This window comes from Trematomus bernacchii, unplaced genomic scaffold (genome assembly GCF_902827165.1).
Source record: "Trematomus bernacchii unplaced genomic scaffold, fTreBer1.1, whole genome shotgun sequence".
Classification (NCBI taxonomy): Eukaryota; Metazoa; Chordata; class Actinopteri; order Perciformes; family Nototheniidae; genus Trematomus; species Trematomus bernacchii.
The window spans coordinates 17,490,195-17,513,773 of NW_022987720.1; the positions used below are offsets into that span (position 1 = coordinate 17,490,195).

A 23,579-nucleotide genomic window follows, 5' to 3' on the forward strand; every position below is an offset into this window, starting at 1 on the left:
CATGATTTATTAGAAAAATGGTATGTGTTTATTTGATAGATACGTTTTTTCTTTGCAAAACTAAATGCATTAGTTTGTAGATGGTGTTTTGTATTTGCAAACCACATTGTGTTTGTTAGTGAATCATGAGGCATTTGTAAAACCTGTTTAGTTTGTTTGTGGAGTTATGGCAGGAAATTAGCTCCATAGGATGTAGTGGGTGTGGCCAGACCAACAGTTGTGTAGGGATTTGTATGCAAGCGCTCAGAGGGAGAATTGTGCAAGCTGAGTCGCAGGCAATGGCAGCTCCATCAGTCAGCGTGCTCATCACAGGGGCCAACCGAGGCCTGGGCCTGGAGATGGTGAAGCAAATAGTGGAGGCCCCCCGACCACTGAGGAAGCTGTTTGCCTGTTGCAGGGATCCAAATGGGCCAAGAGCTGAGGTGGGTCTTGTAATTAATTAATGATGACATAACAGAACAAAATATCTTGCAAACCAAAAAATTCAGTGACTGAGACAAATAATAATATTCTGCTTACATAACAAGGTGGAAGACCTTTTCAGATCCACTGTGGCCATATAAAATGTTTTTTTATGAATTAAATGTTGAGTGGATGGTGATTATAACTAACTGGTGCTTGTAAACAAACCGCTTAGCGCTGCTATAACTCGTTTGCCAAGCAGCAGGTGGCAAAGGCGAGCTGTCATGTGCTACACATCGATAAATGTGAACCGATCGACCCACACTCCAAGAAAAATGTAAGTCTCTGGGTGGTAGACGTGCCAAAGCGAGACATATAGGAGCTTGAGCAGATTTCCGCCAACGTTGTATAACGGAAACATGTCTGCCACCAACATGACTCAGCACTTTCTAACGCAGTGTCCAGTGATTAATTAACATGTGTAAAAACAACAAATACAGGCACATATCCATTCCTGTGTTTCTCTACTACAGAACTCCTTATGACAGCAATGAAGCCGCATAAGTCCGTGGTTAGTTCAAATGTCTGTTATGAAAGCCGGACAGGCGAGTGCATGTTACCTAAACATGCTAAAAGTTAAGTTGAACAAGTTAAAGGGAGATGTTGTTCTCAACACACAGCTGTATTTGTCTGCCTGACTTGTCTGTGTTTTATCTGTTGGACAGTAACTTCGTTCATGCTGCCCTTCTTGGCCAGGTCACTCTTGGAAAATCAATGAGTCTTTTACCCTCAACACCGCGGTGAAGTTAGTTTTAGGTTTAATGTGACAGAAATTCACTCTGGACCCAGCGGCGTCCTCTTACTCATTAATTGCCGAACGTCTGCATTCAGAGCCTCATAGACATAGGACAGTTTGTTCCCATCCGAGGAGCGATAATGGAGGAGCTATAATCGAGGAACCACCAGACCATCCTTCGATGAAATCCTCAGACACTCGCCCCGCCCCCTTACTGTGTATCGCTGATTGTACGATGCAGCGCATGCACTGATCTGATGCTTCTTGACATGAGAGCAGTTTCCCAGCGGAGTGAAGAAAACACATGAAACTCACGGGACTCACTCCTCAGTTTATACCGTGTTTTGTTTCAATTAATGCATCATTCAGTTACAAATATGTGATATATCTGAACAACAAAGTGGTCAAAAATCATTTTATTCATTTATTGGAAACATTTTCATGGTCGCTTTTTTCGTTTTACATTTTCATTTATTGTCATTTCCATTCAGTCAGTCACTAAGTGCTATTTAAAATGTTAATTTGCTACATATCCACACAAACAAACAAAGTGTGCAGTCCAATGAATCTTAATCTAACTGGGTTTTGATAGATAACATATCTATTTTTCTTCTCTGAATTATGTTATTTCTATTGTGCACTATAATCAATATTAATCAAACTAATGTTCGTTTATACATTTTAAGAATGGCGTTTATCTTTTTTGAGAATGAGTTCTTATTTTATTTAATGTATTTAGGTCTACAACAGATGATACAAATGTTTGTGTCAGTAAATGTGTACTAACAGAGGCGGGGGTGTTTGTGAAAATAACGGGGACAGAGCTGGCTGCTGTCAGACGAACAGCTGTGCGGCGTCATCACAAACGGACGTCGCTTCATGTGACGCTCCGGAGGAAAGGACGTCCCATTGCTCTTAAAACTCATTTCCCTGCTTCTCGTGGTTTCCTTGCGTCTCTCCATGCTTCCCTGGTGGGAGGGACTAAACGCAGGGAAACGACGCAAGTGAGGGACGCAAGGATTCCATTTAATCGACCTGAGAAGGACCCCTTGCGTCTCTCCATGCTTCCCTGGTGGGAGGGACTAGTCGCAGGGAAACGACGCAAGTGAGGGACGCAAGGAATCCATTTAACCCAAGCCCCCAGGAAGTGCGCCGGACTCAGATGAAAATATTCGTGCTGGCCAAACGGCGGTACTACACTTCCTTTTGGTTGCCAGGCCCGGAAACACTTTTTCCCATTGACTTACATGGGGAAAGAGTGGTCTGTAAATCGTTGGATAATTTTTTTTAAACTAAATAAACTACCCAGTATGAACACTTGTATAGCCCTTATTAAAAACATTCGTTCCTCAAGTTGTAAAAATGTGCTAATAACGTTATTCTGTGAGTTATTTCCCTCTGCATTATGAACGCGCATCTAACCCACGGGACCGCGCCGCCCGGCACGTTCATGTTACGTGTTCAGCACTACATGCGTTTATCTTTACCCATGGATGCACAATAAGAACGGACCCATATCGCCTTACTGCCAGCCCACGGAGCTGTAATAATGGATATATTGCACATGTTTGCTGTAATTCATCATTTGTAAAATATTATACTACATGGGCTGTATGATTAAATCTTGTACCGTAAATGTTGTATTAAATAAAGTTAATATTACCGACGTAGATTAACGTCCCTGTACAGTAGCTTCTTATTGCACTAAGAAGCTTATTGCACTGTATATATATATATATATATATATATATATATATATATATATATATATATATATATATTATATATATTATATATATATATATATATATATATTATATATATTATATATATTATTATATATATATTATATATATATATATATTATATATATTATATATATATATATATATATATATATATATATATATATATATATATATATATATATATATATTAGTGCAATAATTCTTTCATGCTAAATGAAGCTCTGTTGCTTGGATATCACTAGATCCTGTTACAGCGTAATATAAAAGTACATAACGATTGATGTGTAAATTAGCATAATTACTAGCTAACCGCTAGCTGCTAACTGCCGCCTCGTTAATATCAAATCTATCATAACAACCCATTACCATGCTGTCATGAACGTGCGGTGCTGTTACGTGTACGCAAATTGACGTGCTTGATGTGAACGAGCATTTTGGGGGGCATGGTTAAAGTTGCGCATGCGCTATGAGCGCACATACGGGTACTTCTCAGGCATGCCGGGTAATCTGTGTCGTTTCGCTCTCTCAAAAGTTGGGCCATTTTATCATCATGCGAGTTTTAAACACATGGTTTTACTAAGGGACCGTCAATAAATTATCGTTCGAGAGACACAAAACCAATGTTTTTTTCAATACCTCGGTGCTTACTTGCTCATAATGTCTCTTAGGTGGCAGCCTTTTTTTAAATGACTTATTACAAATAAATAAACCCATTCATAGATAATTTTTCGTTTTGTTCAATTTCTTCCACAATTGTGAACTCCTAATCCATGACATATATTTTTAATACACCAAACAAATAAGACGCACTATTTTTTTCATTATATTTTAGGGCTTGTTCTAATTTATACAAATCTTGTAATTAAAAAGTAGCCTAGCTGTTTGTTTTTTTGAAGTGTCCTTTTTTGCAATAGCTTCCATATCATGTGACCCATTGACTCTCAATCCATACCAGATATTTTATCAATGAACAGATGAGACACAGCTCTCAATGTCAACTCAGCAAATATTGTATATTTGGAGTATAAAATAAATGGAAATACACAAGTTAAGTACAAGTATCCTACAATTGTATGGGAGAACAGTACTTGAGTAAATGCACTTAGTTACTTTCCACAACAAAATAATAATAATTGAAAGTGCACCTATCATGCTATTTTTAGGCAATAGCATAGGTCTCAGATATATAAAAATATATAAAAAACATGTCTATGAAGTGTTTTGCTCAAAATACCAAACAGATCAACCATTCTAGCCATGGCTCCAGGGCCGGCCCTGACCAATTTGCTGCCCTAGGCAAGATTTTAGCTGGCGTCCCCCCCCAAATGCAGACACTCACTATGACTCGCGCATGCATTCACATGCACGGTTGTGGCATGACCACCAAAACAGAAAGATATGGACACAAGATGTGTGCAAATGTATTTAGTATCCTATCCATTTGAACATGATTTAAGTGGGGGGTGGACCTAACCTCCTCTAGGGGGGCCCGGGGGCATGCTCCCCCGGGAAGATTTATTTTTTTTAATATTGAAGTTAAAAGCATCAATCTGGTGCACTTTTTGAGAGCAACATTAAGAGATTTATGGATACATAGACATTTATTTATGGATATTTTACAAATCACTCCCCTTTCAAATTGTATTCTTGTTTATTAATAACAACTTTTTTGTGCACCATAGTTTATGGGCGCTGTACGCAATATAGGCGTAGTTCTGTTAGTATAAGATAATAAGATGTACTTTGTTGATCCAAAATCGGGAAATTGTGTTATGAAATTCATTTCTAACTTTTTTTTTCTTTTTCAATTTTCGGCGCCCCCCATAGATTGATGCGCCCTTAGCATTCGCCTATACTGCCTATGCCAAGGGCCGGCCCTGCATGGCTCATATCCCTTTATTTCACTTCCTGTTTCAAAAGTGCTGATTGCGGGTATAAAGCTTTAAAAAAAATAAAAGGATACAAAAAATAAAAGGAGGGGGCTGAGCTCATGCGGTACCCGGCAGCAGCTACTGTCTAAACTAAATACTGCCGTGATGAAACGCCATATCATGGATTATCAAGGATTATTTCTGAAACAGTATGGAGCTCAAAGGCTTTCTCTCTTGCCGGTTATACCACAAGGTGAGTTCCTTTTTATTTCCTACTTCTTCACACACATGCTCTCCAGTACAGGTTAGCTCTGAGTGTTAGCGATGCTAATGTACACAGACCATATACGTCCAAAACAGTCGGGCATTGTTTCTGATAGCAACTTTCTGATAGTGCCGTGGGTCCACATTTCCAATATTACGTCATATCGGACGCAAATCTGGATCAGCTCCGTTGTACCCCCGTTTTTAGAGATTTGCGTACGGAGGAAAAGAGAGAGGGTTTTATTTTCTGACGCTGCGTGAGTTCCCCGACACACCGGGGACACATATTTATGTATAAAAGACATCAAAAAGTGAATTTTGCATGATAGGTCCCCTTTAAAGTGATCAACAATGTGGTGGAATACAAATGTCTCTTCTCTGTGTATTTACAGGCTCTGCAAACACTGGCAAAGAAGCATCCTGACATCATCTCTGTCGTCCGCCTGGGTAAGATCTCTCTTCTTTCTGTTAAACCCTCCGTCCTGCTACCATGTCCCGGCATGCAATGGCTTATGAATAACCCTGGGCTCTGATATTTATCTGACAACCACTGATGCTCAACTTTCTTTCCCTCTATGTCAGACGTAGATAACCTTTGCAGCATAAAACAGTGCGCCCAGCATGTGGGCTCTCTGGTGGGGACGGGGGGTCTCAACCTGCTGATTAACAATGCTGGCGTCCTCTTCAGAAACACCCTGCAGAAAACAAGTCCTGAGGAGATGCAGAAAACCTTCAACACCAACGTCATAGGCCCGATGAGCATCCTTCAAGTAAGCGAGAGGGAAGTCTGAAACACTGAATTTCAATACAGCACTGAACGTTTTTGTAACACTTCGTATGAGGCTCAATTCCATAATGCATTATAAATATCAATCAATTACATTTTATTGCAAGCCCAATATCACAAATGACAGGGGGCTTTACAATATGTACCCTGTCCATAGACCCTTAATGCATTATTACCAGTGCTGTATAATTAAAATGATAAGCAATCCTCATAATGCTTTAAACGGAAAAAATTCCCAAACTGGGATCAATAAAGTACTTCTTATCTTACCTTATCTTATAAACATAACACACTATTAAATAATGGTATAACCAGATAAGGTCAAGTGTCATAATACTTAAGTACTAGTAGGGGAGAGTGGGGTAAGATGAGCCAATTTGTACTTGTATTGTCCTCTAGGCAAGGATAAATGAGATATAAGTCAGAAGACAACAGCAACCTTTACTTCAGGATGTCTTGTGTCAATCAATCACAAAGGGCCATGAAAATATGACTTCTCAAAAAAAGAGGTGTTGTGGCTCAACTTGAGATTGTCAGACCTGGATGAATTCGCTTTGACTTAACAGTAATTATACCTGACATGTTGAATATTTAATTTGACAAGCAAAACATGGTTTATTGTGAAAGAAAACACATTTACCACTTAACCATGTGCTTTTCTCCATCACAGCCAAATATAAATGATGGGTGCATCCTGAATTTATGGTCACATGAGCTAAAGGGGTGGGTCAACCCACAGGCTCATCTTACCCCACTCTCCCCTACTAGTTGCTGGTCACACAGACTTTTGTCTAATTTCCTTACTTGTAAATTAATAGATTACAATCTTTTTATAATCAAATACTATATGCAATTCCATCATCACAACATATTAGTAGGTTAACAATTATAAAATACAATGTGATAATTGACCTTACAAGTCATTACAACAGGCTGTATATCATTGTTATAAAGCATTACAAATATTCAAGAGTGCTTACAACTGCCATGATACATTGCTATAGGCAGATAATAACACATTTGTGCAGGTTTATAATGCAATACAGAAATGGGCGTCATAGTATTTTCAAGGTTTTCTTTTCTCTTTGCTTCTGGTCATCATTAGGAGTTCCTGCCTCACCTGCGTTCAGCAGCAAAGGCCTGTGGGATGCCAGGGATGTCCACCAGCAAAGCAGCCGTCGTCAACATCTCCTCCACTCTGGCTTCAATGCAACGTATTCAACAAACATATGAGTTCACACCCGCCGTCTCCTACCGCATCAGCAAGGTGAGTGACAACATGCCAACTTAGTGATCTGCTATTTAAAGCCTTCATCTTAAACTTGATAAATGGAGCTCCTTTTCCTCCCTCTCGTCTCTCCTCAGGCTGCTCTGAACATGCTGACTATGTGTGCTGTAGAGGAACTGAGGAAGGACGAGATCCTGTTTTCTCTGCTGCATCCAGGCTGGGTGCGCACTGAGATGGGTGGAGAGGATGTGAGTCTGCTGTAATGAAACAGGAAACAATGTAACAATGTACAGGAACCAGTCAGCTCTGATTGATAGTTTAATTTATTAATAGAGAAGTATGAGATTAACATCATGTCGTATGATTTCATATTTCACACACATTCTTTTAGGGGTAATGTAAATAATTGTGCCCTTCCTACTACAGTATTTTTGTTAAATCAAGAGAATCCACAGAAAAAAAAACTAAGAAAATGTCGCAACTCTCATGGTGAGAAAATCACTTGAGATTATTTTTGCAACATTTTACTTTCCCTTAAAATGAACCTCCACGATTGCAGCTGTTCTGCATGCTTACACAACAAAGAATTACATACAAATGACATATCTCATGAGCTGTTCACATTGAGGTCATATTGAAACAAATCATACTTGGATCAAATATGAAGGTGTCCAAGGTCAGGAATGAAAATGGCAGAATTGCAGTCTTGTTTTTTAACTTCTTCTTGTGTACTGTGTGTTTCTGACCACCAGGGGGAAATTGAAGCTCAGGAGAGTGTGCTGGGTATGTGTGACGTGATGGCCTCCCTGACTGAGAAGCAGAACGGAGCCTTCCTGGACTACAAAGGAAATCCCATTCCTTGGTAGCTTTAAAGCACTTCATAAACTAATGAATGAATCCAAGTGAAATAAACCAATACTTGTTCTAATTACTTTGCTTGTATCATGCTCATTTTACAAATAAACATGCACCCAAATGATTTGATACACAATTGGGAAATTTGTGTTGTAATATGGTTAGATTCTTTTCAAAATCACCATGTAGCACTGTTCCACACAGCCACCTTAGCGGTGCAGATCTTCAGCGGGTTGGGGTTATTCCCATTGATGTTGGCTCCAGGGCAGAAAAAGGGGTAAATCTTCTCAGTAAAGAAATCATTGAAGGTGTAGATGGGCACCATGCTCACAGGGTTGGAGAAGATCACCTCTCCGGAGTCAAAGTCCAGCTGCACCCTGACCCGGGTCAGCTCCCCCTGCAGGTGCAGCGGGGTGCTGGGCCTCGTCATGGCCGAGTACTCGCCCTCGTAGTGCGCGATCATCCAAAAGCCACCTTCGGGACAACCTGAAATGCGGCCTTTCCTGTCGATGGTCTCCTTGGCCACCCCGAGCATCCAGTCCGCCTTGTCCCCCACCTCCACCTCCCAGGCGTGGCGGCCCGAGGTGAAGCCCTCTGACCCCAGCAGGAACACAAAATGGCCGAAACGTTCAGGATTGTTCGGGACATTCTGGAGGCATCCGCTGTTAGTGACGCAGGTCAGGTCTGAGGAGAGGGACAACCAGGGGTAGGCGGTGTTGGGGTCCATGGTGATGGGCGCTGAAAAAACAGTGATTAATTCCTCCCAAATTTCAAGGCACACTGCTTTGCTTAAAAACAAAAATGTCCAGAACTTTAACAGACAAGCCTACCAGGTTAAAGGGAAACACTGCCACCTCTTATGTGGATGGCATATAGTCAATTGAATCAATACATTCCTCTGTGAGTGCTATATTGACAGAGAAAGCTGCAAAATCTCTTGTTCTCCCTGCATCCTTTGATGTGACAGTGACCTATTTTGATGAAAGGAAGAACTACAGGCTGTTTCAGCTTGGATTTCAGGAGGATATGACCAGCAGGTACCCTTCAGGCGTCAGAAGCTCACACGCAATGCATCTTGGGACACGAAGACACTGCCAGCATGACAACGGAAACGGGATGCACTGAGGAGTTTATTGCTTCAATTGACTGATTAGACAAAAGGTCAACATTGTACACAAAACATGGTGAATCGACCTTTTAATAAAAATGGCAGAGCATACTCACTCCACACTTGCCTTCTTCAGGGTCAAACTATTCAGTAACACTTGCTACTGAACAAGTGTGCTGACTTGTTTAACACAATTCAGTTTTTCATGTTACAAAACATCCTGCAGAGAGTAAAATAAGTGCTTACTGTACTGAACCAGCTCGGCCATCTTCTCCCACACATGGTACTTGAGGGAACCGACATGCTCGGCCACATTTATAAGAGCGTCCTTCCACACCTTTTCTGGGTTATTCGGTGGGATCTGTGCTCTGTGGGAAGAAAAAAACACACAGGAATCCAATACATAACTAGTGAGCTGAATCTGATATACAGAGAAGATGCAGAAGATAATAAAAATGACCTTTTCTTTGTGTTGGCGTAATTCTGAAATCAAGAGAAAGGGGATTAGAAACTGTTTGTATGATAGGATGAATTGAAAGAGAAAGATGTATTACCTTAAGGAAGAGAGCATCACTGGAACCAATCTCGTTCTCAATGGCAATGACAGCGTGAGAAAAGGTGAAGATACTTCTGGTGATGTTCTCTGACTTCTTCCTCGCCAGCTCCTTCTTCTCCTCATCCTCCTTCAGCAGGGCGGCCATCCGAGCCGTCTCCTCCTTCTGCAGGAACTCCCGCAGCTGCTCAAACTCATCTTTGATCTGCTTTTCTGTGGCCTCAGTCTGGTTCTAGCACACAGAAATAAAGTGAATGTACAATGATATCTATGGCTGAAGTGTACTTATCTTTTATATGTAAGCCTTTGTTTAACTACATGTCCAAATTATATTTACCTTTACTTAGATTTTATTCACCAAAGTACACCTTGAAAAACAAGTGTCTTGTACAGTTCCCTGTGTTTTTTTTAAATATCTGTTGTAATTTATTGTCTTTTATTGTGATTGTAGAAATGTGTTTTTATGTGATTTTATTACATGTACAGCACTTTGGCCCGACCAAAAATCGCTTTTAAATGTGCTTTATAAATAAACTTTGATTTGATTTGATTTGTACATTTTATGTTTATCTGGCCAATACAAAAATAATATGAACACCATAAAACCATATTAAGAATTTCCTTATTTCCTGTTTTTGGCATCTTAAAAAGCATCACTGTGAAATAGCTGTTGGATTTAATCTTATTTTCCATGTTTTTTCACAGTATCCCTTTCAAATATGATACATTATAGGGCTGCTCAAATTCAGAGTAAAGCAAACAATCCTGATTCAAAAGCATGTTCTTTAAGTGCTAATTGGCTGCTCTGCCTATAAAACATATAAGATGCAACCTGAGAACGAGCACCCTGAAACGAACCAGGCGGCTTTCTAACACCCAGGCTGACATGTTTACACACTAACAGTGCGCGCCTCAACTCCAGTTACAGTCACATCAGCGGTCATGCTGGTCCTCTCCTTTTTTCCTGCTTTGTTTATTGATACCTTGATGTGCACAGTTGTGTCATCACACTCCTGCTTGGCTTCATACAGGCAGCGCAGGTTTTTCTTCAGAGGAATCAGATCTTTTTTTAGCTCTGCCTTAAGGGTGAGGGGACAGAAAGGGTCAAAGTTTCAGAAGACATTTGGTGTTCCATCCCATTTGGTCTACACAGACTAAAGCATAGAAGGGAGGTCAATTTTTTGAAATATGAAGCGGCAGATCACAATACTTTAACCCATAACAAACTACAACATAAAATAACACATTACCTTGAGGTCCTGCGCTCCCTCTTCCAGAGGACACACTCTGTGCCCTTGGTGCTTTTTGGAGGTGTGACACACACAGCAGAGTGCTTCAAAGTCATCCAGACAGAAGAGCTTGAGAACTTCCCCGTGTGTGATGCACCTCTCCTCCACTTCCTGCTCCCCTGTCCCCCCGGGCCTTCCTCCTGTCCCAGCTGTCCTGAGCTCCTGCTCCCTCAGGAAGGTGTCGGCCACGTTCTTCAGGGCCAGGCTGACCGTGGGCTCCGTCAGGGAGCACTTCCTCCTACAGACGGGACACTCTCGTCTGGCTTTCTTCTTGTTCCAGAACTGCTGCAGACAGTCTCGGCAGAAGCTGTGGCTGCACTTGAGGACCACGGGGTCCCTGAAGATGTCACAGCAGACAGGACAGGACAGCTCCTCTTCCAGCATGGAGCCCGAGCGCGAGGACATGGCCCGCGGTCGAAGGGCTGAAGCTGCCTTGGGACTGTGGAAGAAGGAAAGCTTTCCAGGCTGAGAGGAAGCGCGTGGGCGCATCGCCATGGCTGGTTCCTGGTGGTATGGGGGGGTTCCTGGTAGAGACTGCACTGTGGGGGAAAAGAAGTGCTCCTCTCTGCAGGGAGTCCACTGAGTAATCTGGACAGTTTATGAACAACCAGGGTTATAGATCAACAGGGACTCGAAAAACAGGTTTTCTGCAATTATAAATAAAGGACATGTCACGACCAATCAGCTGCCAGCCACAACAGAGCTTTATATAACTGGGCTGTCTCCAGCTGAGTCAAAAAGGCATGTTTTTCTTCTTATGAAAACGTGAATGCTGCTGAAAGTGCTCTATTTATCCATGAAAAAGGGAATAAAAGACACAAGGTATATCAGTGGGGCAGCAGGGATTTGAGAGGGTAATGGGAACTGGAAATAGCAGTATAAACTTTCTTGCAATATTTATAATCTACTGCAAAGGTTATTTTGTGTTGAACTGGGACGGAGGCCTAGAGTTGAACCCGCCCTATCAGGTTTACTTAGGTGTATTTGATTACATTGCCTCTGATGGCCTGCTGACACCTAAAGAGATTCATAGTTACATGTCATATATATTTCAGGAGGAAAGGAGTGAAGCGGTGCAAACAAAGAGGGGGGGGTTTTCTGTGACTGTTGTGAAAACATTTACACACAGCATTATTTTGTGACAGCATAACACAGGAGTACTTAGGAAAGACCAAAAAGAAGGAAAACCGCCATGTCGATGTTATTATTGCATTATAATTAAACATTGACAACAGTGTTATACAAAGCCAACAAAATAATGTGTCAGTGTTTCAGTGTTCTAGCATCAGTTTCATTACATTTAGATATTCATTAACTCTGAAGAGTGGAACAAAAATGAGAAAATTGTTTCATACATTTGGGAATACTGAAAAGGTTAACACAAAAAAAAAATGAAAGACATGTTTACCTACGCTGAGTAGTTGGTGCTGCATTGCCTGTTGTTTTCACTCTATAAACCACACTAGTCACTGATGAAATAGTTTTTGAATGATTCTGCTCCAATGAGGGGATACTTCTCCAATGAGGGGATACTTCATTTTTCAGCACCAGAATAGATACTTCTAACAAAAGCCTGCACGAGATTAGAAGAAATGAAGGACTTTTATTTCTTAAAAGGGTCAGGTCACCTCACAATCAAAAACATACATTTCTCTTCTTAACTTGTCGTGCTATTTATCAATCCAGAATGTAAAAGTGCTAGATGCCCAGTGTTTGGAAATATTGGTGTAGGTCTGCCAACAAAAAAAAAGTCCCCGGATGAAACTGCTCCCAACTAGGTCTGTAGATTTTCCTCAAATAGATAGGTCATATTTCGGGAAAGAGCCATCGCTGGTGAGTTTTTCCAAATGTATTTTTTGGCGCTTTCAGCACAATAAAGAATGTTCTGATACTTAAAACACTGGGCAAATCACACAAAAATAATCTAGATGGATAAATATCGCTTAAGGAAAGATGTTAAGAAAAATGTATTTTGATTCATGGGTGAGTTGTACCTTTACCAAATTACTACTCAATTTCACACGTTTTTAATACTGCCTTCTGTAATGCTTCAGAATGAGCTAGTTGCGTCACAAGATCAAATTGTTCATTCATTACACAAACCCTGTTTCAAAATAGACATCACATCACTTTATATAAAAACACTAGCTATAAAAGAAATAAGTAGACGCAACAACAAACCTTGAACCTTCTCACCTTCATAAAAAAAGGTTGTTACACTGATTTTCTGTAACACTGTCAAACGTATTAAAATAAAAATGTAGTTTGCTGCAGTTAGCTTCATTACAGCATGGAGTGTGTTAAAGGTGAACGAACACCACTGGTCTTTTAGTCGGCTAGTAACACATCACTATGACCCTTTTTGCGAGAAAAAAACAGACATAAAACCAGCAGAATTCATTATGAAGATAAAAATAAAACATGCTTTTAAAACTGACCCTCAACAGTAACAGCGAGTGGTTGAGGACACTGTAACTTAGGACTCCTTGTACAGTGCAATCTCTATTCACGTCTGTTGTTGGTTTTCAGCGCGGTGCAACACAGTGCAAAGTGTGAAAACAAATCTAATTGTTAAAGTATCAAATATCTACTTAGTTGTCTTTCTCCCATATTGGAGACGTGTGCTGTACTTGTTCCACTGACAGCGACTACAACAACAACATGCAGGTTCATGTGATGCGCTCATCATCATGCTTGTTTCTGGAAAAAGCCGGAAGACAAATAAAAGCACTTGGGAAGTCATTGCAGTCCTCCTTCTTCTCCCATTGACTGCCATTATCCTCTTTGTCTAGGCAGAGTCCCAAAAGAGTGCACTCTAAATTAAAAATAGTATACACTGAAATAAAAACAAACTCATGACGGTAGTGTTGTGTTTCCTAGTAGTGCTGAATGTTGTGGGTGTCACACACACAAAGGTTGTTCTGCTCCGTTACTTTCTGAGGTTACACTCTCCCAACCTTAGCATCGCCGATGGCACCCCATACGTCAAAAACAAATTCGTCTGGGAATGCAAAGTCCCCGAGGGTTTCGTCTAGAGCCTCTGCAAACTCATCAGGGTTCTTCTTGTCTTTTCCTAGCTCCACCATGGTCGCCGCTGAGGAGACGGAGAGAGGACAACAGTTAGTGAACACACACACACACACAAGTGACATATACTCATGTCGACACCTGTAGAGACAACAACACACACGCACCCAGCTCGCTGTCTCTGATGCCCATGTAGCTCTCCAGCAGGTCATCCACCTTCTCAATGGCCTTTTCCTCGAATGCATTGGGCTGAGGTGAAAACAAACACAGCAGAGACTCAGGCAATGCAACAGGATTCTGTTTTCTGACCATCACAGAGAGCTGGTGTCAGTCTATAGTTAGTTATAGTTAAAACCCTCACCAGCTCCTCAACAGTAGCAGGACCTTTAGATCGCAGCCGCAAGGTTCCTCTGCCGGTCCCCAGCTGAACCCCGGATCCTGACCTGGACCCTCCAGACCGCTGCCCGATCATATCTATGAATAATGATTCATAAGAGACCCTTAAAACACTTTGTACAGAGCTTAACATCATGCCTCGTCACATTACTCACCCCATTAATTAATACTTTTTTTTAAACTCAATCTCATGTTGCTCTCACTGAACATTGCAGATTGTTAGTGGAGCTGTAAGTCCAAAAATATAGTGCAAGTCATTTAGGATTCTTTGCAAATGGACCCAAGAGGCATCACTTTGTTTTATATATGCATTAAGGGCCCCTATGTCAAGCAATCTATGCAATAACTTAATTAATACATTTAATAATTTTTCAATTATCAAATATTGTATGGTGACTAGATATATAATTCTTATAATATGAATATTCTTAATCTCATTCTGTCCATATAAAAGGATATTCCATTTGGATAATGTTAATTAGGCCTTATTTTAAATGCACATTTTCCAATAAAAACATGCGAGTAATGCCAATATTATTTTGACTTTTCTCAATCAGTGTATTTATCAGTTTTTGCTGCCTCTTGCCTGTTACGTAGAGTCTACGCCCTGAAGAAAGGCCCATGTTGTGCTGAGCTTGTTAGCTTGTTAGCCACCTACCGAAGGCCTTGAGCGGCTCTGTGAGCTTGATGGTGAACTCCTTCCCTTTGGGCAGCTCCTTCAGCATCTTGGCCACCTCATAGTGTCGACATCCAATCAGGCGATGGCCGTTGATCGACTCTATCATATCGCCCACGTTGATGACCTGTATCTGGTGGATGACGCTCCCCTCGCGGATTCTCTAAAAAAAAAATATATATATATATAAAAGTTTGAATAAAAAAATCCAATACACTGTCCAGCACTATCTCCCCGTCTCGTGTAATCTATTCACATTGAATATTCTGTGCAGAAAACATTCCCTAATATAGTCCAGGTGCATGCCTTCCCCTGTGGATCCTTGAATGAAATAAAATCAATGTTCTCTGCTATTTTAACATTTCTCACCTTGATGAAAGCGTAGCCAGCTCCATTATCTGTGATCGTCAACCCCAGTGCATCCTCTCCTTTGTACACCTCAATTTCCTTTCGCTGTCCTTTAATGTGGGCAAAAATAAAGTCCTCTAGCCCAATCTGCCCTCCCAACAGTTTATCCATGTCCACCTTGTGAGTGTTCAGTGTGCAAAACATAACCTGTGGAGGAACACAACAAACGAGTAAGATTAGGTCTTTTTGGTAAAATTAAGCAAACCTGTATATACATACTACCATCACATCAGCAGAAGGACTTACCTCAGCAGGCGGTATCCCAAAGGCCTCACCAATTTTGGCATAGAGCTCCCGCACATTACTGAAGCCCTCTATACGGCCGGTGGGGCTGCCATGAGCGAGCTGAGTGTGGAAGATGAGGCGAGGTCGCATGCTGCTGTGTGGGGGGGGCAGACCTTCAGAGGTGGCCCCTTCTCCCAACCCCAACACACCTCCATCTAGGCCTTCCATGCCCGGCACATGGAGACCTGCGCGGATAGGCTCCCCTTCCTCGTTCTCGACTAACGGGGACGCCTTCTTCCTTCTTCCCAAACCCAGAGGCATCGTAGTGATACAGGGAGAGCAGGTGGGGGAGAGGGGAGGCGCTGCTCTGGAGAGTTCTGCTACAATCCAGACCAACAGCCAAACCAGCTGCAGGTCCGTAGGGTGATTTACGTCAGAGTTATAGTGTGGTCCTCCAGACAAGCTGTAAAGCTGTCTCAACCAGGCTCTGAATGAAGGTTCAAGTCCAAACATCAGAGCAGCTTACATAGCCTGACCTGTCATGTCCAACAGTCTGCTGTGGGGGGGGGGCTTCAGCTGCAAAGAGATACAGAATCAGGTTTAATTCTAAGTAAGTTTCACTATTGGTGCATATGTATATATATAAAAACGGTTGCAGAAAGGAAATTAGAAAGAAAAAAACACATCACAAAAACCAAGACACATAGAATACTAGAATATAGGAACAATCATTTGAATACTATGCTATACTATACAGAATACCTTAAACATGCTTGCAATATGTGTGAGCTGTGCATGTTTTAGAAGTGGTATTTTAGTGCACCAATATGCAATATTAGGGACAGCAACCCTTCACTTTCATACATTTACAAAGCAGTTACATCTGGGTTTTCCCATCAATTTCATTCAAACTCGCTGTGTCATTACATCTCATTGTCATAGTTTATCAAGTAGGTTTTTATTAGCACTCATTAGCTCTTTATAAAGATTAAAACGTTTCCTCAGCTTGGACAGTCAGAACATCACACAGAGCTCTTAGCTGTTAGCTGTGAGGCACATTTCCCACTCATCTTCTAGCAACACAAACACTGACAACTCTCAATTAGCTAGCCACTTAGCATGTAGCTCCTACAAACGGAAGCTAATCAAATCAGTGACAGATAATTTCAAATTTAGAAGCGAGGTATTTTCTTAAATTGTTCGCACAGCTGGGGACTTCTAGCTAGCTACACTGTGGTCGCTAAGTGTGAACATAAGGGAGTAAACATGGTGGTTCTTACCGGAGTTTTAGCCAACTGTCGTTAGCTCTTCCTGCTAGCTTAGCCTGCTAACGGGGTTAGGGCGAGTTGTCAGAAAATATGTCCTCTTGCAAAGGAAGTCCAATGTGTTCTGCTGCTCCGCTGCTGACAGGTGGACCCGGCCTGTGCAGGTTTTAGGGAGGTATCCCGGTGTGGTGTCTGAGTGTCGGTATGCTGCTGCTGAGGATTTTAGCTTCTGCCAGCCCAGCAGGGGTGGAACAATGCCGCATTCAGGTTCACTCGTAAATCCCAGTTTCTAAGTAAAGGAATTGTTCTTATAACGTGAATACAAGTTGTCAAGATCAAGAAATAAGCAAGATACACAGAGGTGGGAAAGGTACTCAGATCTTGTACTTGAGTAAAAGTAAAAGTACTAGAGTGTAGGAATACTCTGTTACAAGTAGAAGTCCTGCACTCAAAAGGTTAATCAAGTAAAAGTACAAAAGTATTAGCATCAAAATATACTTATAGTACCAAAAGTACTCACTATGCAAATTTGTCAATTTCCCGATATCATATGTTTTGCTTATTATTGTTGATGCATTAATGTGTTATCAAAGCTGTTAAAGGTGCAGCTAGTTTGAATGACTTTGTATACTGCAGGGTAGCTTGTGAATGTTGCTCCAGGTGTAACAAAAGGTCCTTTTTCATTTGTGTTTATATGTTACATCATTAATCCAAAATAACTAAATGTACAAAATAAATGTAGTGGAGTAAAAGTACACGATTTACCTCTGAATTGTAGTGGAGTAGAAGCACAAAGTAGCATAACATGGAAATACTCAACATTGTACTTAAGAAGTGTACTTGAGTAAATGTACTTAGTAACTTCCCACCTCTGAAGACACAGTATCACAAAAGCTGTTTATGGTATTCTGTAATCAAGAAATATAAACAACAGATCTCTCATATTTCTTTCTTCCTTTTGAGCAATATTTTCTGGTGTGATATGCATAACTGGCTAGGTTAGATATGTTCTCACACGTTTTAGTGTTGATTACAAGCTAAGTGTTTTGCCACTAGAGAACTAGGAATGCAACAGTCTTTTTTGGGTTAAAATTCAATTATGCGAGCTCCATTTTTTGATAAGGCCATTCTCCTCATGATGCACAACTTGCCATATTATGTGGTTGTATGCATTTTCTACATGAATAAAAAGATTCAACAAATTAAAGAAATGCCTTTAATTGAACCAGTCTTTTAATGAAGGCCGTACCATGTTAGATTTCATATGCATTTTGTGATTCAACTAAATAATGAGGGGGGAACATGATGGTACTGAATACATGTAAAAAGAGTCAGTGTAGTTGTACATCTTGAACACCAGAGGGCAGTGGTACATGACTGCTTCAGTCATAAACTCCAATGTAGCTTATGAAGCTCACATTCTAATGTTGGTTTTGCTGTAGTTATCTTTGTGAAACACAAGAATAATGTTATCAGATGGGTTTTTATGAAAATATTAAACAATAGAGATGTTGAGTTTACTCTACAGTAAATGGCTGAAAAATGGTGCAAGAGGAGTGTTTTTTTTTTTTAAATGGAATCCGAGTTTTCCACAAGACATTGTTGACTAAAACACATTTGGAGCTTAATAACTTAAAATCTCACCTTTCAGCTAAAAGATGCAAAACATTCTCAATAACTACAACACGTAGGCCATAATTGATTAGATACTTGCCAGTCTTTTTAATGTGGAAATGCAAATCATCACAGCATAGGAAGGATCTATCGAAAATGTCTCTCAATATCAATTCATAAAAGCTTTGTCTTTAAAAATAAAAATATCTTGAATTCCAACCTGAGGCATTTTAAAAACAACATAAACAGGAGGTAAAACAAGATGATGCTTACACATTTTGTTTGCCTCTAAAAAGAAAAAAGTTTGCAAGGAAAAAAAACAGAGATTACACATCTCTACATTCATGTTAAACCACATGTAAGAAACGTACAACTCCCACAGGAGCAGGCAACACCTAAATACTGAAGGTGGAAAATAAACAACACTGATTGACTAACTTCCACCGTCAGACAGTCCAGGTGAACAGGGCTGAATAATGCAGAGTTTAGTGAATTTCACTACATATTTCCAGAAGCTAAACATCCTGGATCATTAAAAGATACGGGATAAAATAATCAAACAAAAATATTTAATGCAGGCCTTTAAACCTTAAGGGTTTGTTTTCACATCTTGTTCTCTGCAATATTTAGCCGGGACACGACTAATGTGTAACTAACTCACTGGCTGTAGGAGTCAAACATAGCATAGGGAACTAAAATATAATACATACTGTAAATTAAGCATCCTCAAAGGGAACGAGTGCAGTAAAGCTTTGTCAGTCACACATACTGTTACAGGATATACACATGCTCTCAACATACTTTAGACAGACATATTTTAACTACATATGGACATTTATTTGGCACAAAAAGTCTTCCCACAAATGTTTTATATAAGTAATTAGCTGGATAAACAAGGTATTGTTAAAGTAAACATTAGGGATCCATTTTTTCCTTCCCAATAGCCGTTTGATACCTTAAATCTGAAATCTGACAACATTTAAATGAACATTTATAATGTTTACACATTTTTAGGTTGTGCATATTTTTTTATTATATGTTTCTAGAAAGGGAAGTTTGGGGCCCTCTGCTGGAATTTAAACCCACGCAACCGAACTCGTGATAGGCGGTTGAACATTGATGGATTTTTAAAGTCAGTTTGAGATCGGGCCCTAAAAACTGCCGTTTGCTGTGACAAAGAGTGTAGATAACTAAAACACTAAATTGACAAAGAATATATATTATTTAACGTTAATCAGTTACATCTGGCTAACACTGATCTCCTTCAAAAAGTAATTTTTGGTGCTAATACCGAGGGTCAGATCCAATGATTTCACCTCTCAGGATGTATTTTAGCCTTTACTCGATATTAAGGCAACCAGAACTCATGTCCTGTTGGGTAATGTAGTTCAAATCACATAAAAGCATGCGTCACTGCACCTGAGGTATTGTTAATCAGCGGGCTCCGTGCTCCTTTAAAAACACTCCAAAAAACTGCTACTGTTACTTTAAAAACACTGAGTGTCCTTCTTGCAACCATACCTGACATGACAACTTTTTAAGTGTTCTTCATACAGACTTATCCTATATACTTTCCTCTATTTACCGCAAAAAATATTTTAATGCTAGGCTCAGCTGAAAGAGATGGTGTGAAGATAAAAACTACATTTGACAAAGTGCAATGGAAACAGATTTAGCAAATAAATGATGACGTACATGAATCATGCAAGTTCAACATCCACTAAAGGGGCTGAGAATAAGCGGCAGATTAAAAGTAATGGCTCCACACAGGCCAGATGTAATACCTCCTCACGTTAATACAGGACACAAACAGAAACGGGTTATTTCCATCCAGTTTCTATACTGTTTTTCAGCTTTGACTGGTGCTCTAAATGACCTACTGTTGCACCCTTTTCTGAAAAGGTAAAATGGTTCCCGGACTGCTCTGCTGCTTATCTCTTTGAACCCATTTTCTCCTAATTGCATAAAGGGAGTGGATGGAACTTGTATTCATTCACGTTTCATTTTGCAAATTTGTTTGAAATGTGTGATATATTTTGATGTAAACCTGTTAATCAACCTCCACTGAACGCACACACAAACCCTTATGTAAGCTGCTCGGTCAGTTTCCAAGTCTTTAGACGCTCATTAGAGCGAACCAAATCTGCCCTGAGCCTCAGATGTCCGGTCAAAAAAGCAGAGGAGTGTGTTGCTGGAAATGTTAACTTGTTACGGTGGAAGGATCTGCTTGAGTGCATCTCGTGTGCTTTGGCCCAGTTTTTCAGGAAATTTCACCGTAAAGTCCAGGACCATGTCGCCCCTCTTCTCGGGGCACTTGGATAGAGGGAGCCCCTCTCCAGCAATTCGCTTTTTCATCCCAGGTTTGACAACGTCTCTGGAGGACACAGTGATGGTCCTTCCATCGAGTGTAGGGGCGTTGACTGTGCATCCACACAGCGCCTGGAGAAAAACAATGTATCATAATCAACATCTTAATTAGCAAGCAATGTTTGTGCGTATCTCTGAGCCTTTGATATTTAATATGATCAATGTTCACTTACTTCTCTGAGGGATATCTTTGCAGGATAGATAATATCTGAGCCTTCTCTTCTGAACACCGGGTGGGGTTTATCTTTTACTACAAACACCACATCTGCAGGAATGTTGCTGGGAGTTTCGTCGCCCTCTTTGGGAAAGGTGATCTTCGTCCCCTCCTTCCAGCCGCGCTTGATGTCGACTGTTAAAATCTTGTCTTCGTTGCGCATGGTGCAGCCGTCCGGATTCAGTCTCTTGCGGGAAATCTTCATCTTTTTGGTGCAGCCCGAGAAGACCTCCTCCAGGCTCACCTTCAGCTCGTGCATGACGGGCGGGTCCTTCTTCTTCTCGTGCGCTCTGCGGGGGCCACCTTGTTGGGATTTAAAGGACCTTTGGAAGCCACCCATGCCACCCATGCCACCCATGCCTCCCATTCTTCCCATGCCAAACTGCCCAAAAGGGTCGTCGATGTCCATGTCATCGTGCCCATTTTGTGGGAAAAAATGATCGAAAGGGCTGCGGCCACCGAAGAACTCAGCGAACATTGCGTGAGGGTCTCCATGGAAGGTGTAGTTGTAGCTTTGACCAGTGTGTCCTCCACTAGCAGGTGCACCCTTTAATCCTGAACCAAACATCAGAGGAAATAGAGGTTATGTTAGAAAAAAGATAATGGCCAATATTTCTGAGTGTGTTTGAGGTCATTTAGAGGCGGTGTCACCGTTACCACGATTCTCTTATAACCACATGAACCACAACAAATGTGTCTATGTTTGAAATCGAAGATTGGATAGGAATATGTCATAGGACTTTTTAAACTATATTTAAAAATACGAATCTGCTTAAATGAATCCAGTATCAGCCAGGTTCTAGTAGAAAAGTTATTAGTAAGTCACTTTTGCAACTTAACCAACGAAATTGTATTAAATTAAAAAAACAAAAGTTAAAATAACGATAGGACAGTTGGGAAAACAGTTGCAAGAAAGTAATGATAGTAGAGCTACTGTTTGCTGCTAGAAATAAAAACCCATGTATTTGAGCCAGTTAAACCAGTATTATCATTACAGTGACAGACTGACAGGCAAGAACTCGTTGTTTCCAGCATGTTCTCCAGCCAAACTTATTGTAGGCCTACAAACAAACACACGCACACAGTCTGGTGACTGAAGCAAGATGCCAGAAGCAGCAATGACCAGTTATCAGGACACATTATGACATCACATACACATAACACATTGATCAAGAGCAAATGCATGCTTTTATGTGGGTTTTAACATCACAAGTTGTATGAAATCAACTGCAGCATCACTTGCAAGCTGTGTGGTGAGTTCAGTTACCTTCTTCTCCAAAGCGATCATAAACGTCCTTTTTCTTGGCATCACTGAGGACATCATAGGCTTCAGCTATCTCCTTGAATTTGTCTTCTGCTCCAGGAGACTTGTTTTTATCGGGATGAAAGCGTAAGGCCTGTTTTCTGTATGCCTTTTTTACCTCATCTTCGGTGGCACCTTTGGCTATTCCTAGCACTTTATAGTAATCTTTACCCATGTCAACAACCGGTCACTTCTTCTTTCACTTCAAAAAAAACATCATGACGCTTGAGTTTCTCTCCAGTGCCAACATCACACCCAGTGGTCCCGACTGAGGGCCAGGTTACAGCTGTCCCTGCTGCGGACACTAGCGGCTAGCTAACTGTCAAGGTTAGCTTCCCTAGTCACTGTTCGTAGACAACGTCCTACTCTTCACCGAGACGATGTCACTCAACTTATACTACACAAACTTAACATTAAATAAAACACCCCTTCAAAACAGCAGCACCCATGTGTTCCCACCGATGTGGAAACTGTGCGAGGAAACTTCTGGAAGAGGCTGGTGCTGCTGCTGATGATGATGTGTGTCATCATCACTACCGAGTCGAGAGGGTTCACTGCCAGCAACTTCCGGTTTCGCTTGAACCACAACAGAGATCAAGAAGTTTCAGGTTTGGTCTTTGCATTTAAGTTAATGACACGAAAACACTCACTAGCAACTCTTCAGATTAATACTGGCATTGTTTGGGGGTCTAGAATATATCCATTACTTTCTGAATCTGGCATCGGCCCGTTTAGTAATATATTGATTTTGTACGCATGCGCAGGTCATAACGTCGAGCTGCTTTTTTGTTCCATAGGGAAAGGGGTTTACAGAAGGAGAAAGTAACTTAAGTTTAACTATTACAATTCTGTAGCTTAAGTAAAGTAACTGAGTACTTTTCCCACCACCTGGGTTATTTATAACCCTTACATTTATGACAAAAAGATAAGGTAAGTACAGTCAGAAATAATGGGATTGACCTTACCCAACCTATATTCAGTTTGTTGGGCACATGGGGCAAAATTATTGAATTACAACAGCTCTACAATTTTATATGTTATTTATATTCCCTCTGACAAATCCTTATAAGCCCTATCACAAACAACTCTTGCAAGTATGTTAATGACTCAAACAAGTAATTTGACACTTTTTCCAGTGGCTCTTGGTACACAAGTTGTACAAGTACACCTGAGCAAATATAGA

General features: G+C 40.7%; 4 protein-coding genes across 4 annotated transcripts; 1 reads left to right on the forward strand and 3 right to left on the reverse strand.

Annotated features, from left to right (window-relative positions):
• The first annotated feature begins 230 nt into the window (after window positions 1-230).
• On the forward strand, window positions 231-8,027 carry LOC117493423 (C-factor-like). Its single transcript, XM_034143972.1, has 6 exons — window positions 231-422; window positions 5,474-5,528; window positions 5,664-5,851; window positions 6,974-7,135; window positions 7,234-7,344; window positions 7,849-8,027. Exons 1-6 carry the CDS (start codon window positions 234-236, stop codon window positions 7,960-7,962), a joined length of 819 nt encoding a protein of 272 aa, XP_033999863.1. The 5' UTR covers window positions 231-233; the 3' UTR covers window positions 7,963-8,027.
• On the reverse strand, window positions 7,402-11,525 carry trim35-12 (tripartite motif containing 35-12). The gene is made up of 6 exons (XM_034143942.1): window positions 10,863-11,525; window positions 10,596-10,691; window positions 9,614-9,844; window positions 9,520-9,542; window positions 9,306-9,427; window positions 7,402-8,689 (listed from the first exon to the last, which is right to left on the reverse strand). The coding sequence occupies exons 1-6, from the start codon at window positions 11,394-11,396 to the stop codon at window positions 8,130-8,132; spliced, it is 1,566 nt and encodes a 521-aa protein (XP_033999833.1). The 5' UTR covers window positions 11,397-11,525; the 3' UTR covers window positions 7,402-8,129.
• Window positions 11,526-12,096: 571 nt separating this feature from the next.
• On the reverse strand, window positions 12,097-17,153 carry gipc1 (GIPC PDZ domain containing family, member 1). Its single transcript, XM_034143956.1, has 7 exons — window positions 16,914-17,153; window positions 15,655-16,209; window positions 15,370-15,555; window positions 14,983-15,163; window positions 14,290-14,402; window positions 14,096-14,177; window positions 12,097-13,995 (listed from the first exon to the last, which is right to left on the reverse strand). The coding sequence occupies exons 2-7, from the start codon at window positions 16,144-16,146 to the stop codon at window positions 13,844-13,846; spliced, it is 1,206 nt and encodes a 401-aa protein (XP_033999847.1). The 5' UTR covers window positions 16,147-16,209; window positions 16,914-17,153; the 3' UTR covers window positions 12,097-13,843.
• Window positions 17,154-18,595: 1,442 nt separating this feature from the next.
• On the reverse strand, window positions 18,596-22,934 carry dnajb1a (DnaJ heat shock protein family (Hsp40) member B1a). The gene is made up of 3 exons (XM_034143966.1): window positions 22,361-22,934; window positions 21,053-21,648; window positions 18,596-20,951 (listed from the first exon to the last, which is right to left on the reverse strand). Exons 1-3 carry the CDS (start codon window positions 22,569-22,571, stop codon window positions 20,721-20,723), a joined length of 1,038 nt encoding a protein of 345 aa, XP_033999857.1. The 5' UTR covers window positions 22,572-22,934; the 3' UTR covers window positions 18,596-20,720.
• Window positions 22,935-23,579: the final 645 nt, after the last annotated feature.